This window comes from Thunnus maccoyii, chromosome 8 (genome assembly GCF_910596095.1).
Source record: "Thunnus maccoyii chromosome 8, fThuMac1.1, whole genome shotgun sequence".
Taxonomy (NCBI): Eukaryota; Metazoa; Chordata; class Actinopteri; order Scombriformes; family Scombridae; genus Thunnus; species Thunnus maccoyii.
The window spans coordinates 11,769,158-11,789,860 of record NC_056540.1 but is presented as its reverse complement, the minus strand read 5'-3'; the positions used below and the strand labels follow the sequence as shown (position 1 = coordinate 11,789,860).

The window sequence follows — 20,703 nt, the reverse complement described above, 5'->3', positions numbered from 1 at the left end:
AGTTTGAAAGACATGAGCATTTACCAAGCAGAAAGGATGTAACAAAAAGATACTATTTTTTCTTTGTTATTTTTGATTGGTTGTATTATAGGAAATGTATGATCCAGTGTTTTTTAGCCTAAAAGTCATGATATGTCGGCCTCTGCTGCTTTTTGACCATTCTTTTATCTCTTGTGAGTCTTTATGGAAGTGCAATACTGAATCACTGGAGTAACCCTTTAGAATTAGATTTTAACAAAGAGCCCATTTGAGAAGATGGAGCCTCAATATCAGGCAAAAATGCACCTTAAAGTTGTAATTATTAAGATTTCAGTCCTGTTTGATTTGGCAACATTCAGGCTACTGATCGCAATCAATACTAACTTTGATGACAAATACCTTGTGATTCCTGTGACTGCTTAACAATAAATGCTATCCATGTTTCACCAGCTGAATGCATATTATATGAGGTAGGAAATGTTTGGTTTTTATTAGCAGTAATCTAATACAACTCTCACAGGGTGTAAAGAGAGTTAACAGTCAAGAGTGAGGCTTTTATCAAAGAGATCAAATTAATAACAGTAAAGCCAGATTACATGTATTGTTTCTGCAAACCCATCATGCATGTAAAGGCAGTTTGAATCCAGTGGGGGAATGGCGGACTCCGCCACTAACAATGAAAACTACTGTAGAGAAGGTCGTTACAGAATGTAAACAATTGAATTGAATTAAAATGCAGACCAAAAATAGCAATAGTTGGGGATTGATTTCATGACAATCAAATGGATTATAATTTTAAGGCACTTACCACTTCAGTTTTAATTGTGCGTTAGTGGTTGCAAATGGTCAAATTACCACAAACTAATTTCCACTAAGTGAACTTGTGCATCTTGGGGCCCTAGAGCAGTTGTTTGCCTTCCCCGGTTGTTAATCCAGCCTCAATCAAAGTAAAACAATGCCTATAATCATTATACACAGCACAGATGAACCATATATGACAGTGTGATGCGCCTCAGCATGAGTATTGAGAAGTGATTTGTGTATAGGACATACAATATATCACATCATTTAGTGCTCTAGTGCTCCATTGTATACTGAGTTTATAATTCTGGTGAGAAACAATAATACAATTATAATTTTCCTGAACATTGCCTTTCAGTTTTCATTATGTGAATGTACAATCTGGCAAATTATACATGATATCAGTGCAAGAGTATTACCTGTCCTTCACGCTGCGCTTGTTGTCTCTGCAATATCAATGTATTTCTCTTCTGAGTCCATTATGATAAAAAAAAACAAACTCCTTGTCACAAAAAATACTTCAAAGCCTGAATTTATAAGCCGCTCCTGAGTGGATACAGATTGATCTTCCAGTGAAAATAAGTGAGAATAATAACATCAACAGTCACAATCTGAAGGAGAGTTAACATTAAATACAACGACTGTAGACTGTCACCACAAAACCGATGAATCAATCCAATCAATATATGTTATATCATGTCCATTACTCTGTGTATTGCTGCCTAACAGAAGCCTCCTTTTAGTCAACCCAACCTGATAACATGATGGTGGTTGTGGAGTTTGTAGCTCACAAAAAACACACTGAATTGTCCATAAATATTGTGAAACATCCACAGAGATCAGCTGCACCACTGAAGGCTTCTCTTGACAATCTGAGAGATTCTTGTTTGTCTTTTGGCGAGACGCTGGGCGTAAAGCAGCCAGTGGTGTTTTATGCCACATTTTCCAGTGATTAGAGACTAAAACAATCAGAAATGGGTTGTTCTTCTGAGTCTAGAAATAGCAAAATAACAGACTGTGTTTCTGATGAGCAACCGGTATTCCTCAGTAAATACTGTATTTATAACAAGCTCCATTATGAGACAGAACATATGTCACCCATTCTGTGGCTCTTAGTAAACAGATACAGCACTTACACTGGCAACACTCAGCAATTTGTAGTTATGTTGGTAACGACACATTCAACATGACGACTGAGCTGTCATGAGAAAACCAGATGTTTGGATCAGCTGTGAAATGTTTATCTAATGTTTGACTAACATAAAATACCCACAGGTTTATTTCATATAGGTGATTTATTTCTTTAAATTTTCATATATTAGATAATTGGGTACCACATTTTAACAAGGCACCATTTATAAAGTTGTACTGTTACTAATGACCTTATTAATGGTTCATAAATCATTTGCTAATCCTTTATAGATCAGTTATCAGACATTAATAATGACAAATTTTAGGTTGCCAGGATGTGAAAACTACCTCTGACAGGTTTGGCCGTTTGCCTTATTTCTTAAGATAAGGGCTACAGGTGATCATTTATTAGGGTTAGGGTTGGGGTTACAACTGCAGACTCATTATTGGATTATTACAACCCTTAATTTATGACTTATTAGTAACTGCAGACTCGATGGCTTATTAGAAAGGGAGAAACACATGAGCATTTATTATTGGTTTGTAATGTTTGTAACTGTGATAAACTTGGTAACCCAAAATGTATTATTATTGATTGCCTATCACTGATCCATAAAGCATTAGAAAATGATTTTTTTACCATTAATAAATCCATTAGCTATATGGTGCCTTACCAGACAGTGGTATGAGTAATTGTCTTGCTGCAGTTCTCATCTGTTCAGATCAAAGATGTCATAATGTGTGGAGCTAAAAGCATGATCAAACAATGCATATGGCTGTGAAATGGAATTAAATGTCATCATGAGCCTGCGGGAATTTGGCTAATAATAACAGAGCGAGTGTAAGACTACAGAGTATCTAAAGATTTCTCACTCTTTCTCACTGTCACATGTTCATGTTACTCAGGGAAAGATCTCATAAGCTGCACTTCAGTCACTGACCAGCATGACATGTAGCGTGGGTGTAGCCCGTTCAATTCCTGTGAAATCTCCCCAGTCCAAAAGGAGCCACACCTGAGTTGCTCCTCAGCGTCCCTTCTCATCTTTGCATCAGTCAGTGCTCATATTCCCTCTAGTTTCGGCTCACAGACTGTTGCTTTCCTTTTTAGAATGTTTGCCATCCTCTGAGAAGCAGCTCTATTTCTTTTTCCTTTAAATATCTGTTGAAAACCTTTGACATGACCTGCACACTACTTCTTTTCAGTCATAGTTGATATTGCTGCTCATTCCTAAAACCAAGTCTTTTGTATGGTATCAATTTCTGACTTATTTATATGAAAAAGCTGAGGAATATGACTTTACAGGCAACACCATTCATCCAAGCTACTTCCATTTGGGGCGAGCAGCAAAACATTTACATGTGTATATACAAAGGGCAGACATCTTTCTAGTTTAGATGACAGTACAGCGGTAGTTGGGGTCATTGGTCATACTGGAACCATCTGTTTTGACCACTGTGATCTTTGAAGAGTGCTGGGAGCTGTGTAGTATGTTTCTGCGACAAAGACGCTCGCGGTAATTCTGTGCAAAGATGAGCAACATGAGCGGGTTGATGCAGCTGTGAGAGTAGCTGAGGCAGATACTGATGTTGTAGGCGTACACAAAGGCAATAGTCGGGGTGTTGTTGCTCAGGTTGATCACCTGAATGACGTGGTAGGGCGACCAGCAGATCAGGAACAGGGCGATCACCATTAGGACCATCTTAGTGGCCCTCTTGGCCCACACAGACTGCTTACGCTTGACCCGACGGATGGAGCTGAAGACGCGGTAAAGCGTGAGTGAGTAGAAGGTGCTGATGATGATGAGGGGGATGATGAAGCCCAGGATAGACTGGTAGAGAGTGTACCAGTACATGTCCTCAGGCCCGTCCAGGTACATCATGCAGATTTCCAAATGCTGCCTGCGCACCACCTTGGCGTACATCATGACAGGTACAGTGAGGAGGAAGCTGCCCAGCCACACGAGAATGTTGATGATGATGGTCCACTGGATGGTCCGCTTCTCTGAGGTGGGATGGACAATAGCTATGTACCTAGGAGGAAGAATTCACTTCTTTTAGAGCTGGGCTGCAGTTTGACACTCAGATGATAAAAGCAACTTTGCTGAAGTGCATGTAAAGAACATTCGTTTTGCTTTAAGAGGTCATTTTCATCCTTGACAAGCTCAGAGAATCAAATCAGGCAAGGAGGAATGATGAAACCAAGTACCATGTCAGAGATACACTCTCAATATATTATGTGTTCAGTAGAGTGATGAAGGCGATGACAAATTAGTATAATTTGGACAGGGTGACTTAGCAGTAGAATATGAAACACATTTCCATTTAGATTTTGTATTTGATGGTGTTTCAATTTGAGGAGCTGCTCAGCCAGTTTAGTCGAAATTGACCTCACTTCTCAAGCCATTTGCAGGAAATGAATGACCACTTTGTCATTACTTACACCAAGTGACACTGAAGTGGAAGCAATGACATATTTCCAGTTTCAGTCGACATATTATTCTGTGTGTGCTCAATCTGTCTAGTGAGATTAAACAGGCATGTAAACTATTAAGATGTTGATATTCTTGCAACTTTTTTCCAGGACTTCCTGTTTAAATCATAAATCAATAGTATAGTGTTAAAGTTAAATACATATACTATTAGTCTGATGGTTGAATCAATAAGTGCATATCTACATCCAGTCCCTGGTTTACTGAGATGTTGCCTCATGTCAGCGAAGTTAGATTTTGATATGATCAAAAATGTCAGACTGTCAAAACTGCAGCGAGCCTTACAGTACACTAAATATTTTATGCAGTGTAGCTGCATGTGTGGCTACATGCTTTTAGTTTGAGGAAGAATCTGTGGCAATAAAAAAAACACAAACTGTACAAACCCTGTATGTCAAGATTATTGATCTTTCTGCAGTGCAGTGGTGAAGAAAAAACAGCATTGGAGTAAATGGATTCAGGTCAGAAAAGATTTCTTTGGATAGAATTCACACTAAAAGTATTTTGTTTCTAGTCTTTAAATATTTCTTGTGAACACCTTTACTTGCTTTGACCCTATATGAACTCTATATAGACCCTATATTAGCACATTTAATGTGTAAGATTGCTCTTCAGCAAATATTTTTATTTGACTCTGCTGTGATTTGATTTGGAAACAGGATTGGGCTGACATCCATAAAACCAGTGGTGGAAAGTAACAAAGCACATTTACTGTACTGCTGTACTTCAGTACGGTTTTGAGGTACTTGTACTTAATTTGAGTATTTCCATTTGATGTTGCTTTATACTTCCACTTTACTACATTTCAGAGGGAAATATTGTACTTTCCACTCCACTACATTTATTTGACAGATTTAGTTACTTTTCAGATGAAGATCTGACACAATGAATAATATAACAAGCTTTTAAAATACAACATATTGTTAAAGATGAAACCAGTGGTTTCCAACCTTTTTGGCTTTTGACGTCTTACAAAAAGCAGTGTGTAGTCGGGGTCACATGTCAGATGTCTATGAGTTGTTAACAGCTCCACCAAATAGTGATTTTTCTCTCTAAACTTCTCACATGGTCTCATTTCAATAAAATTCAAATGATCCAGTATTTCAGCAAAATTCAAAGATTAGAGAAAAAGTCCAAGAACTGAAAACAGATTTGTTGATCAGGACTTTGTTTTTTCTTCTTTCCTCTCCCGCTAATCATCTCACGACCCTTCAGTAACATGCTGCGTACACACTCAGTATCAATAATGTAATGATGTCATATATAATAATATATCAGTCACAGAGACCCGTGACTACTACTTTTACTGCAATACTTTAACTACATCATGCTGATAATACTAATGTACTTTTACTTAAGTAGGATTTTCCGTGCAGGACTTTTACTTGTCATGGAGTATTTTTACATTGCTGTATTGGTATTTTTACTGACATAAAGGATCTGAGTACTTCTTCCATCACTGCATAAAACTGCCATGAAATGAAATGATACAGCACTCGCAGACTAATCCTGCATGGATTAAAACAACCCTGTCTTTATTGGCTCCACCAAGGGAGTGCAGAAAAGCCATGACAGTTTAGGATGTGTCTAATAGCTGATTAGAGGTAAACATGTGGGGATTTGGTTTGAGTTGTCAACAGGAGCGTGGATATGAATGTTTTTTTTTAAGAGATGGAACTTTGTAACACTGATAATCTAAGTTAACATATTGACTGTGATTAGACTCTACAGTGCTCCTGAGCTCAGATAAGCACCCACAAAGATATGTGTTTTGGATTAAAGAGGGCCGAGGGCTGAGGTGTATCATTGGAGCTGTCAAATGGGAAACTCTCATCACAATAGCTCTATTGAACGAGGCTGACAAGTAACACATTTAATCTGCCGTGTGAAGTGTGTGAAGGTGTTAAACACTAAGATTGATTTTTGGTTCTTGTATTTTTTTGACACAAAAGATAGCTTTTTGTGTGTTTGTTTAGGTTATTATTAGTTTTAAACCCATTACAGCCTATAATACTTGTTTTCAGAGGAGTTTGGTTTTTCAAAGAACTGTTTGATCTTTTGAAATAAAAGTAATTTGAGAGGATAGAGCTGATTTGTGGTTATATCAAGGCTAGATGCTACAAAAAAGTATTGGTTAAATACTAATGATAAAAATAAACACTTATGCACGTATATGCAGGGGAGTCAGTAAAGGTCATTCTTCAGTACAGATAGTGCCCATCAGAACACAATTAGCTGGTCCTACACACAAATGCATTATGTACATTATTCTAAAGATATGTGACATTATAGCTCTGAGAACAACTCCTACACTGGTAATTACCTTCAAATGGAGGTGATTACCAGTTGAACACTTGACATAAAGAGTCATTTAAATGTCCTGAATGTATTCTGATCATAAACATGTCACATACATCATTTATGCAGGGAACATTGTGTTTTCATGGTCCGTTGCGCACATGATTACCTCACTCACCATTAGTATATTTTTAGATTGATTAGACTGTTTAGGGTTTACCTCTTTTTCGATTATGGCACCTTTAAAGACACTGAGTAACAGGGAAATTAAAATACTTTTACCGTAGTTATCAGAGAGGATATGGTTGTTGTTGTTGTTGTTGTTGTTGTTGTTGTTGTTGTTGTTGTTGTTGTTGAAATTCAGATGAATGTAATTGTTTGTCATAGTGAAGGCACTGCTGTGCTGCTATTAAAGCACAAACTCAAACTTTTTCACGTCAAGGACCCCTAAACTGACACAAATTAGACCACAGACCCTCATTTGATAAGATTTTTGCCTTTAGATGTTTTACTACAGAAAGCATATGAAACCCCTGACCAAACTAGTCAAACATTCTGTAAAAAAAAATAACAATAACAAAATATTGAAAAAGACTGGCATGAAATCTGTGATATGGATTCAACACTTACCGATCAATACACAACACAGTAACAATCCCCACTGTGGTAAACTGGTTGCTGACATCCACCACCACAACCGCTTTACACATAAAGTTTCCGAAGACCCACTGCCTGTCTCTCACCAGCTGGTGAATGTTGAAGGGCATCACAAGCAAGAAGAGCATGTCTGCTATTGCCAAATTCAACACGTAGATGTCTGAAACCATCTTCTTCTTGCATGCTACCACCGCGTAGATGACCAGTCCATTGGCGATAACTCCGACTGAACACAGAATGCCATAAATGGATGGAAAGATGTGCATGAAAGTGGTGATATCGATGTGGCTGAAAGGTGAAGGAGTTCCGTATTGACATGAAGAGTTGGTCAAGTTGCCTGTTTGGTTGTTTTTGCAAAATACGCCCGTTTCATTCATCTTCAGATCCTCTTCATAAGTACCTCGGTGTGGTTGTAGTCAAAGCGCGCACCGGGCGCTCTCCAGCCGGCGTCTGGTTTCCAAACTTGGGCAGCAAACTCGAGCACTCTCCAAGAGCGCGTATCCTCTCCTTGAGTTGGTCCCGGTGTGGATTTTGTTTAAATAACAAAAGTAGGCTATATGATTGAAAACAGGACGGGGCAGAATCTAATCAAGAACGAGTACAAAGTTGTCTCTGGAACATGTTTATCTCTGGAAGCAAACTATGATGTGACTATTTACCATGCGCGTCCGATGTGCGCTTTACCAAAACCATCTGCGCCTCAGCGGACACTAGTTCCCTCCCTTCCAAGATCATTTGCTGTTTTATGTAATAGGACAAGCAAATGAAAATAAGTTCCACTGAGCCTAAAGAACAGAAATATTGGTCCGTTTTACCACTTGGTCACAACTTGAAATCAAGGAGGAGGAGAGTAAACAAAGTATTTCAGTGATGCACTGTGATGTAGTGCAGTTTAAATTACCCCCTTAAGTTTACATTCTTCTTCATTATATACTGACTGTATGTTACTGTCATGCTATATACTTTCTTGTTCAAAGTTTAATCTAACTGGAAGAATCAATCAGACCAAAGATAATTACCTATTCAGTCTTACTTTGAAGGTTTTGAGGCACTGGGAAGACAACAAAATACCCTAACATTGAGCCACATGGTAAAATTACTTTTACACAAAAAGGGATTTGTGTTCCCCTTTTTCACATTTCAATTAAACATAGATTTCTCCAGGGCTTTTAAACACCCTCCTTTATGTTTTCTCAAAATTACAATGAGTGTCAGTTTTAAAAAAGTGAACTGATCCAGACTATCACCAGCAATTAAGATTTTTTAATGGTGAATATGCCTCAAAGGCTTCCGTGTAACCCTTACACCAAAGATGTGATTTTCTCTGCAGCTTTGTTCTGACATCACTGGGAATCAGCTTTAAAGGAGAGTAGCTGATCCAGCAGAGATGGCTCTGCTGGGATCTGACCACAAGTCAGCAGGAATATATGTGAGCTTCCCTCATGCTGGCCTCAGGTACCATTTGTTCATTTCCTGTGATGCTTCTCTTCTGTTCTTACATCTCTTCAAAGTGCATCATAATACAATTATTTTAAGAGGCCTTCAAATAAAGTACACTTTTTGAGTTTCAGCCATGCTCACCAGTCCCTGGTTCTTGTAGACCTGCTTCAATGGCCTCTTTAAACTCAGCTCTGTCAGCCACTGGCAGCAAAAGAAAAATCCACCCTGAATGATTTCCGCATTATTAATTTATATTTTATCATCTTGATCTTCTCTTTAGATATGCAAGTATAAATTCCTCTTTCCCAGAGATAGAAACAAGAGTCCAATTGGTGTCATCAAGTGTGTCTGTGATGATTTTATCTACAAGTCAAAGGCCTGTTGAGAGACAAAATGTCTGCATGACTGAATCAGCGAGTCCGGCTGGTCTGGCTTTAGATACGGTGTGATCAAGGACAAGAGAGGAGTAAAGTCACCAGCTTTCAAAGGGACAATCTATTATACTTATTAATACTTATTTTTAGAGGTGGCAGTGTTGGTCTCCACCACCTCAACAATGAAATATCTCAACAACTATTAGATGGGCCCTCAGGATGAACTGTAATAACACTGTCACATAACAACTTTAGTCACATTTATGACTAAATACCTGCCAAACTTCCATCAGCCTCTGCTGTATGTTGTGTTTAGTGCTAATTAGCAAATGTAAGCATGCTAACACACCAAGCTAAGATGGTGAACATGGTGAAGATTATACCCTCTAATCTTAACATCAGCATGTTAACATTGTGAGCATGTCAGCATGCTGATGTCAGTATTTAGTTCAAAGCAGCACTGTACAGCAAAAAATGTCAACTGTTGTTTGAAGCTGGTACCTTGATTGAAGGTGTAGGTGACGCTGCGGTAAAATCATAAACTGATTTTGATGGACAAATTGAGGAGGAATTTGAATATTTGTCCACGTCTTTTCTGTCTGAAAGTCAGAACCACTGAGAGCTCAGCAGGTGGTGTGTTCACCCAGTCGTGTCTCGGAAGGTTTCATGCTGATTTATCAGTGAAAGAGAGTAAAGATCTTGAAGGAATAATAATTCCAAACTCCACCATGAAGGGGCTCAGAGGGTTGCCAAAGTCAAAGTCATGAAATGTTAAATTCTACTGACAGCAGCTTAAACTTTCTCTGGTGCTCATTAGGTTGAGACTGTCTGATTCACACGTATTAAAAGCCTTCATCCTCACAGTCAGTTGTCTGGAAAATGTGGCATAATTGCAGCAGGCTGCGTAAGTCAAGATGTAGCTCATAATGAGTTACATTTTACATTTACATTTTATGTTTTGTCATTTGGCAGACACTTTTATCCAAAGTGACTTACAAGTGAGACAAGACAATCAAGCATCAAGTTCTGAAACAATTTCTACACAGCAGAAAAGTCTTTCTATCTGCTTTTAATAATTAGTTTTAAAGGTTTCTTCTGACCCCATTTTGCCCCCATGTACTATATATGTCTCATGTTTTCTCTATTATATCGTTTGTTCTTCTTCAGAGAAACATAGTGCTCAAGATCCGTCCATGCTTGTCCATGTGATTAGCTATTTCTTAGGATACGCTCATATATCTGTTACCAAAAGCTGCAGCGCGAATACAAAGCAAGCTGATGAGCTTGTTTGAGAAATTAACAACCATAAATGACATTGTTTGGTTTTGTGAGGCCTGCAGCTGCTATTTTTAAGACAGTACTGTTGCCACTAAAAGAAGAACTGGGCTGGTGGCTGCTACAGAACTGAAACCTGAGCAGTACATCTTTCCCTTTCTTCAACAACTGTCACTGCAAGTACTGGTGCAAGACGAGGTTAGTAGGGTCGTACCTCCCATCTGTTCAGTGGCTGACAGCGGAGGACGGTGCTTACCCCGGTCAGCTCCAGGGTGTGAAGGTGTGCACCTGTGTGAATGTGAAGCAGGACACTGCTGAAAAAGAGCATGAGCGCTCAATAAAACTCTTATCTGGATCAAGTGAGGAATAAGGATGAATAAATCACAGCTCAACTACTCAAAAAAAAGACCCAATCAGGGTGTAAATCAAATCCAAAGTAATCAAGAATACCTCATCCTGGCTTTATAAGTGGCTTTCTGAAAGACATCTTTTAAAAAATTGATTAGTTACTTTCCGGGAATGGGGTCCTGGGTTGCCTAATTGCAACCACCTACAATATGTAAGTCTTCATTAATGAGATAATGTACACACAGCACCGGCCCAAGGCTGCTCATAAAAGCTGGAACAGATGACATAAAGCCACATGGTCGAACAAGAGGAGTAAAAACAGATGCAACAACAGAAGCAAAAAAAACAACAAAAAAAATACAGTCACAAACACAAAACCCTTAAAGCGCTCAGCACATGGAGGGGGAATATTGGTGTTATTCTTTGTGATAACAAAGCATTTTCAAGCAGTGAATTGATGTCCGCTGCTGTTTTTTTATGTGCATGTAAAAATAGCCCTGGAATAAAATCAAAATGACTGCATGGATCACTCCAGTCAATAACAGCTCATCTCCTTAAGTAATCCATGTGCCATCTATGTGACAAAGAGCATTACTCTGAAGTTAAACCTGCTTCTTTTGGAGGAATCGGTTTATTTTGTTCAAATAGAAGGTTATTTCAAACAATTTTTGAGACCACTTTGAGGCAGTCTTGTTTAAAAGGCCAGTTCAGTCTAGCTAGGTTTCTAGGCCAGCTTTCAGAGTCCATTCACTGCCACTAATGCACTTAATGGTGTGTAAGACACATCACGTATCGGTGGTCCTCTGTCCTCTAGTTTCAGGAGTCTTACATTTTAAATAAAAAGTGTGATTTTTTTTCCCCCCTCTCTTTTTTAAGATAATGGAAGAACATTAACTTGGTATAGTTATAGATCTCCTGACTAATAATTGAAAGAAATCATTGTCTCTTTTGAATGAAGCAGATGTTGTGTAATAGTGGCACTCTTGGTTTGAGACTGCCCCTTAACTTGTATTGTATCACTTCCACTGAGTTTAAATAGTGCATATTCCCAAATACATATGCATGAATTCAAATTACCACAATGTCATTTACATATTTTGAGCCAGCACAAAGGGACCTTCAAGGCTCCTGGTCGATTCAGGCCCTGGGCAGCTGCCTGCTTTAGTAATCCACTCATTCAATGAAGCATAAATGTGTAAAATTGTTGAAATATATAATTGCTTTGCAGACACTGACTCTTCAGGTCAAAAATTCTCTGCTTACTCTAGTATTACAGTGGCAGCTAAACAGAAAAAGAGGAGTCTCTTCCTGCATTTTTCCCATCAGTACTGATGAGCATTCATTACAGTGAAGAGTATAATTGCCTGTGACATTAAGTTATTTGACAGGCATTGTCGAGTGTGCACTAATTTCTAGTGGGAACATCTTTCCCTCCTTTGTGCAAGAGTTATCATGCTGTTGCTCAGCTCAGGTAAAGAGGCTAGTTTAGAACTTGATGTGTTTTAAGATGTGTACTGTTTTATCTGCAGGATAAGCTTCAAGTTTTTTGGTGCTCTGTCACTGGGTATCAAAGGTGCTTGTTAACAAGATAACCTGAATAACACCAGAGTGTGTTTTTCATTGACTTGTGTTTTTTTTGTGTCACTTCATGGGTGATGCGATAAAACATGATGATTATGATTGATTGAACCTGTTAGAATCACATTCAGTGTGCTGTAACTGCATGACCAATTCATTCTTTCCTCATACACTCCATACAGAAAGAAAATGGACAAATTAACAACCTCAACATCCAATCATCTTTCTCTTATAAAAACACACAGTAATACTGATCACTGACTTACCACAGCAAATCATTCTCTATCACATCAAGGAACACTAACCTGGGAACAGCCTGTGCTTTGTATCCACAAATATACTCCATAGACATGAAATTTAAAACAGTGAGTGATAAGTACTGCCTGCAAATGAGGGCATAACAGAGCGCTTAACCAACTTTTCTAAGAACATCTTTAATTGAATAGATGCTGGTATGCCTGAGGTCTGTAATTAAATTATGAAAATGTGATCTAAAATGCCACTGTTGCCACAGTGTCTATATGCATGACAAAATAGGCCCTGGAAATGAGTATATATAATGATTATTTGTCTGATTTCTCACAGATGTCAGACCTGACAAATTGTTATTTATTGTGCATGATAATCTGTGAGTCGCAGATGTACATTTGACTGTGCTGCACATTCAAACTGAACCGGTCTAAAAGCCTCTGTTGTTGTCACAACTGAGCACAAATGCTGAGAGAAAACATAAACCAACACAAAAAGAAACAGTAGCCTGTCCTGTCTGGTTCATAGTTAATAGTATCACATGCCTCAGATGTCATATGATTTTTTTGTCAAGAAAAGATGAACATCTCAATAAATGCTTCGGGACTTTGCTAATGTTAATTGCATGCTCTGTCAGTGTTTAGTTTATATTTAATGCTGGGAAAGACAATAGGAAAGATTGTATTCAGAGGGTTAAGACATGTGATGAACACAATCGGAAAAGTCAAGATGAACTGAGTTGGGTTTAATGTCATGATACATTCCTGCAGTGTTTTTATGTGTTTTAGGAAATTCCCATTGGTGTGCGGTCTCATTTACATATCCCCCCTGGCTATGAATGTCAGTATGGAGTTATGTGTCTTTCTTTTGTTTCATTTGTAAATAAACAGCGAGTCTTTGGCTTTTCACATGTTCCTGCGCTGTATAAGCTATGTAACACTACTGGCTATGAGAAAGCTTTGTGTTCACCCAGAGATTCCTCTCAAATTAAGCCTGATGAAATATTCATGAACATTTCCCACACAAAAGAGGCGAATGAAAATAAAATGCAACCCTGCAAATATAACAAAACATTTGTCCTGAGCAACACTGAGGCTGTTGAGGATGTTTTCTTCTGTCATAACATATAGAAGTAACACACCCTTGTATGTGCCTTCCCACACGAGTTGTCATTATGATGTACAATTTATTCTGATTAAATGGTCAATCGGATTATGACTCACTCACAGTGGGACAGTTCTGTCAATAGGTCAACACATGTCAGAAAAAATCTACGTCCAATCATGCATATTATCAGTTTGTAGTCGCCCAATTCATGCTCAGCTCAACTTAGATTACTTTACATGTGTTTGTTTGAGCAAGAAACTAAATGAGCTTTGACAGGCGCTTCTCTGAAATGAGTTTGACCATAGCATTTGTCCTGCCAGGCTTGTTATGTTCTCCGCTGGCTGCTGGATGACACAGATCTTGTGGAGGATCTTTGGAGAATCATATGATCTCCTTCTGCAGCTCCTCTGGGGAGACAAATTCACATAATGTGGTGAATGCATTCCTTCATAAAGTAACCACACACTACTACACTACTAACTGATGTTACAAATCTCACTTAACTAGAGACTCATTTTAAGAATTTAATGATCTAAACAACAGTATATTTTCTGACAGTCTGTTAAAAAAGTTAGGATTTGCTGACATTTTATCTACCACTAAATAGCCTGTTAATTCAGAAAGAAAGTTTTAAAAAACTACTTTCAACTTTCTTTCACCTACTTTCGGGTTCATTACATGCAGGGAAATGTAGAGAAGGGATGACAAGCAGCAAAAGTGAACAACCACAAGATTGCAGCTCACTGGTGTCCTGCTTAGACCTTCTTTATACTGCTTAGACTTAAGGAGACCCAGAGGGAAAAAATATATTTTGAAGTTGAAACCTTGTTCTCATAGTTAAGAATATAGATATTAAGTGCGTCTCTGCTTTCCCTCATCGTGCATGGATTTGACAGCCGACTGATGCCAATCTCGTTTGATGTTTAATGCTTTTAAAACATTGGTTTAGGAAGATGGAAGCAGTTTTGTCTGCGAGGCTTATCTAATCATAGATTTGATACAAAACAAGAATCAATTATATTTGCCAAATTACTATTTGTGAAAAATGATGCATTTATCAAAATGCCCATTTCCAACTCTTCATGGAAAACATGAAGATATTTTAGATGTATTGCCGATGGTTTCTTACAAGCAGTAGGGAGGGTGGTACTTTTACTGTGGTATAGAATGAAGATATTGCAAAAAAAAAACCTTTCAGTCTCATGTCCTCTATGACATTGGCCTGAAAAACTGTTTTGTGCCAATGGCAACATGAATAGTATGTTTTCATTGCCACAAGGACACTTTGAATTCAGGAGAAAGTGATGCATCTCATTCTATACAATATGGAAAGAAAAAAGAAAAAACATGCAAATTATAGGACTTTATGCCTGTATGAAGTTTTTGCTGCAGGAATATTTTTGCAGGATTTAACATATGTGAGGTTTTTAAATAAAGTTACATTTTTAAACATTCACATGTCACCATGATTGAGCTGCATTAAATAACAGCAATGATATATACTCTATTTGAACAAATAAGTCTGTAATGAAATTGGCAACAAACCTCCCCTTCTTGAGCTGTTTTTGACTCTTATCAGAGATGTATCCGATGATTTATAGGTTTCCTCAATGTGTTTTAAGAATCTCATTAGACTGGTTTTGTTTTGCTTGACCAAGGTCGTAAGTTCTGATAGTGACACAATGTTCTCCGACCTCATGTCCCGGCTATTTCTGTACCATCCCTGAATCTCACTCTGAAAGCTAGAAAAATATAAGTGCTGTGTATAGTATTTTCAGTGTGCCTTGGTTGAATCATTTGTGATGATTATAGTACAATCACTGTAAACAAAGTATTTTATTGTTAGGATGACTGATAAAAAATATAGATTCAAAAAATAATGTAAATACTTTTGACTACAGAGACACTCTATTAAGGTTTCTAGCTGGGTTTTTGTTTGTTTTTATGTTTGTTATTATATATTCTGTATATATATATGTGTGTGTGTGTGTGTGTGTGTGTGTGTGTGTGTGTGTGTGTCTGTGTGTGTGTTTTTGAAACATGACACTTCCAGGAAGCCACATTATTCAAATTGCAGATGCAATTTGTCCATCCTTGTATCTTGTACCAGTGAAATACTGTACGTATATCCATAAACCCCATTGCTGAATGATGTTCACCCTCTTCCTCCTCACTGTTGTCACTCTGCCTTTGTTTCTTTTGAAGATCAAAAAGAAGAGTGAGAATTGATCATTAATAGTGATTTTTCCATTGATCTCTCATTTCTTTCATTATTTCCAATGGCCATGTTGAAAGCTCTCCATTCCTGCTAGAAGAACAGCACTCTCTACCTGTTTTGTGCCATCAAGTAATCTGTAAGATTTCCCATCTATTGACTCTAATGTGGAAAAAATACTTTAAAGTGATGTAGAAATAATCAATTACTAATTGCATGTGCTGATGAGAGCTTAGATCTGGGTTATACAAGATAAGAATGGTTCGTATGACATGTTGTGCAACCATATCAAAAATGAAAAGTGTTTATAGTTGTTCCAAATGGCCCTCATAGAGGAGGGGAGGGGAATGGGTTGTCTGGCCACACATTTTCAGACAGTCTCTCCTGGAAGGCATTCATAGTGTTGCACTCAGTTGTTCACATGTTAGTGACAGAAAGTTGGTGTGAAAAAAACTCTAAAAAAGATTGATAGCAGGTACCAAGGAAACAAAAAAGTGTAGTAAATAGCGACTGAAAGCTGCACTCAATACTGTGACTAATTGCTGACAAGAACCAGCAGGGTCAGACAACATGAGGTTACAGCTATAGTGGGCAGGTGTGGAATGGCAGCAAGTCTGTAGCCACAAGGGACATGTTGTTTCCCTCCCACAATAAACCTTAATAACAGAAGACATTTTGACATGTCACAGTAGGAAGAGTAAATAATAAAATTAATGATGGCTTGCATTTAGGTGCTTCAGTTGTCCTGGCATTGTGCATTACCCATTTGCAAATTTCCAATCCTGTCCAAAATTCAAGAGATATCTGTGTCTGTGCAGTTTCTAGATACACTGCTCTTCTTTGTGTCATAAATGTCTGATGTGAGACTGCTCCTGTTTGATATCAGTGCAGCTTTCCACACAAACCTATTGCCAGACAAAAACATCAATATTGAACAATTCTGCAAAATTCTATTATTTTCATGTCCACTGCACTCTAATTTCATTATCTGTGTATGATAACAGTATAATTAAGGTTGGAGAAAGACTGTGTTAATGACAGATAAAACATGGTACAAAACACTTGGTTAAAGGTTCGGGAAAGATTGTAGTAATGGTTCATTTTAGGCAAACTCCGGTCTCCTGCATGAAAGTCAGATATTTTACAAGCCCATCCACCAGCATGACCTCCACATCCTTACCTTCTTCCTCGCTATATATTGGGCAGACTTCCTACATTGGCACTGAAAACTGGCATTGGACGTAGATTGTGAAGTGTTTATTCATCCAGCATGTAATTCTTAGAGAAACTGCACTGATTTTACACTACTCATCACAGTGTCTTACTGGATATGCTCAGGTGGGATGGGTGGGAATATCAGGAATCTCATATGAAGGATTTAAATCTTATCTGTCCAACCAAATATTCAGTGTCTCCATAAATTATAACGTTTTGTCATCAGCCCCTTTAATATGTAGTGTGCCACATGAGTCAATTCTTGGTCCAGTCCTGTTCTCTGTGTGCATGCTGCCCCTTGGCCATAGGGTTTGTCACTTTGATATCTCTTGTTATGTTGATGACACACAGCTGTACTTCTCTTTCAGTTGTAATATGTATGAAGCTAGAAACAATCAGAAATTGCTTTAGTGCAATAAAAGAATGGACATCTCAGGGTTTTTTACAACTTAACTGTGACAAAACTTGTGATGAAAACACTTTTTATGCACAATTTCTCAAATTTAATTGGCTCCTTCAAGGGATTTCTGGATGTTCCAGGGTCACGGCCAAAAACTAAGAAACTAAGAGTCATTGTGCTTTGACTGTTTACTAGGATAAAACCTATTTGTTTGCTCTTGCTTTTTGAACCGCCTCAGGATCCCCATGAGGAGCTGATGTGTCTAGTCTGGTCTAGTGTTTTGCATGTTGTTTTTACTTGTTTACCTGAACTGATTATTAAGAATGCACTTATTATGTTATGTTATATTTCATTGTGCCTAAATGCAACAATAATGGTCCCAAGGACAAAAATGGGGGGGAAAAAAACAGACGTCTGATTATGCCTTTACACTTTGGCATGAACTGGCAATTCTCCACAATGGTGGTATTTATTACCTACAAAACTGTGATTTCTTTTTATGCAGCTACCCACTGCATAAACTAGAAAACCATGTATAATACGGAGTAATAACCAACCAGTTTGATGTGCAGATAAGCATAAAATTGTGTGTGGTCTGATGGTGGGTGCTCAAAATTTAATCATGGTGCCAGAGTGGGTCTAGTATGCACAATCATGCTTTGATAATGTGCATCACTCAAATCAGGGACTGCAGAGGGAACACATACCCTCCATCTTCATATAGCTGCATAGAGATCTAGTCAACTGAGAGGGAAGGCTTTTCGTACAGCATGTCAGCAGTTGTGGGTGAGGGATGCTGAAATAGACATAAATACATACTATACGTTGCTAGAATTATTGCCATAATCCGAATAAAACAGTATTTTTGCTGTATACTGGAAAAATTTAAAACAAACAAATGAAATATTTATAATTACATAATGGTTTGAGGGTTAGGGTTAGGGTTAGTTAGTTATATACACTTGATGCATCTCTGCTAACTGAAGTGATGAGAATAGCACATAATAAAAGCCATCTGAGAATGATTTTCTCATTGATAAGTTACACTCCAAAATCTGAATAAATATTTTCCAAATACAAATACATAAACAAGATTGAGATAAAGGTTTATAACATACAAATTATTTTGCTATAATTCTTGCCTCATACATGGTACCACCAACATTGCAGTGCACTACTGCATTGCCAGTGACACTCCCCCTGCAGCACTTCCTCTCCCATTTCAGCACATGGCAAAACATCCAAATACCACACAGGAAGAGGGGAAAAAACCCTTCACAAACTTAGAAATATTTATCTTATTGAGCACAATATGACGATTTATGACCAGTCAAAGCACAGTAAATGCCACAGTAAACATTGTTATCCATAATTTGATTTAAATATACACAGAGTCACTAAGATGTGTTGTTGTATGTGGGACAACAATATGTCAGCATGTGCCATAGCTGCTTCTGCCGGTGGAGTAATTCTAGTGAAAGAAAAGAGTAACAATTTTAAAAGCACAGCTAGTGGTAATCAGTGGTCCTCCGAGCCAGACTTGTATTAAAGATAATTAAGATAATTGCCGTAACAAATAGGCTCTGCCATCATTTAACTCTTGCCTGACTCCTTTTTTTGACAATGATTTGTGTCAATAACCTTTATTTCTTCTTCTTTAATCAAAGTCTCTAAAGAGGCCCCTTTCATTTCCTCATGTCTGTTCCTCCTGTCTCTCTACAAAATGTGCTGGCTCCTGAAAACCCATTAGTGCACAGAGCAGTGACTGATTTCCACCTGATATTCTCAGAAACATATATCCATTAGTATGTTTGCCAGTTTTGTCTTGGTTAAAAGGGAATACAGAAGGCGAGAAATCTATCAGTTTGATTTAATACAATCAAAGTACAAAATCACAGTTGGTCTTCCTGTCACACCATGCTCATTGCTTTTTCACCCTGTGGCCTGCAAACTCTGCACTGTCAAATTTCTTGTGCTATTTTTATGTCATTTTGAGTTTTTAATGGCATAATTACTCTATTCTTCAGGCTTCAGGGAGGGCACAAATGTTTTTTGTTTTTTTTTTCCTGACAGTCATCAAATTGTTTTTATTAGAAAGTATAAAATGCCTCCATGCAGTTTATCCTTAGCAGGCCATTTGATGGTTGTGTAATGAGGAAGTGCACATCAGTCAGTTTTCCAGAAATAAACAAAAGTCAAGTCAACAGCTTATTTTTACCTCCAAGATGTAAAAAAAAATTGTATGCCATATTGATCTTGCTGGGCCCAGTGGGGGTTATGAATTAGTCCTCACCATCTCCACAGCAAGAGCTCTCACCTCTCTGTAGCATCTGAGGATTCATACAGTGTCTGTGGGGTTTCAGCATTATCGGTATGCAGCACACATGCCTGCAGGTCTGCAAATAACTCTGTGGCATGCCCCCCACCCCTTTATTGATCTATACTTTATTGCTATATTTATGCTTAATACACAGGCTCCAACACAGTCATTCCAATCAACCGGGGCTTGTGCAAATTTTTTTTCCCCACTAGTCATAAAATTTAATGAATAATTTGAATAGGTGCTGATGCAGATGGAGCTTGTGGTCAAGTGGGTTTATCTGATTAGTTTTTAAATGTGCTGTGCTAACATTACATGGTAACAGATACCACACTCCTGTCTCACAGGATAAAATCTTGTTCATTTTAATTTACCCGTCAGCTCCTGAAATCAAAAATGAACATTTCAAACCAAATGTGATACAAGATAACATCCCCTCCCGCCTTTCTTTAAAGAAGTAGAAACTGCATCAGTGCAAATGGTCACAAGCATATCGACCTGCAGCCAACTTTAAACATAATCCTCAGTGGATTTCAGTGATTTCACCACAGAGATATGGTCAAGCACTAAGCCTGTAGAGCAAGGGGAATCAATAATAGATTTTTTACAACACAGAGAGAGAGGAACAGTTTATACTGTACCTGACAAGTGATAGTGGTAATACCCTCTTTGTTCTTTTATACATTCATCCACTTCTAAATGTGACTGAGGTCAGATTTTAGACATTTAGATGCATAGCAGATATAGGAGCAGACGGGCATAAAGGAATATCACGTCCACCGGACATGACATGATTACAACACATTCCTGAAGATGAAATCCATCAG

At 38.0% G+C, this 20,703-nt stretch overlaps 1 protein-coding gene across 1 annotated transcript; it reads right to left on the bottom strand.

The window, feature by feature from the left end:
* Nucleotides 1-3,292: 3,292 nt before the first annotated feature.
* Nucleotides 3,293-7,950, bottom strand: LOC121902345 (melanin-concentrating hormone receptor 2). The gene is made up of 2 exons (XM_042419606.1): nt 7,329-7,950; nt 3,293-3,942 (listed from the first exon to the last, which is right to left on the bottom strand). Exons 1-2 carry the CDS (start codon nt 7,730-7,732, stop codon nt 3,303-3,305), a joined length of 1,044 nt encoding a protein of 347 aa, XP_042275540.1. The 5' UTR covers nt 7,733-7,950; the 3' UTR covers nt 3,293-3,302.
* Between the last annotated feature and the right edge of the window lie 12,753 nt (nt 7,951-20,703).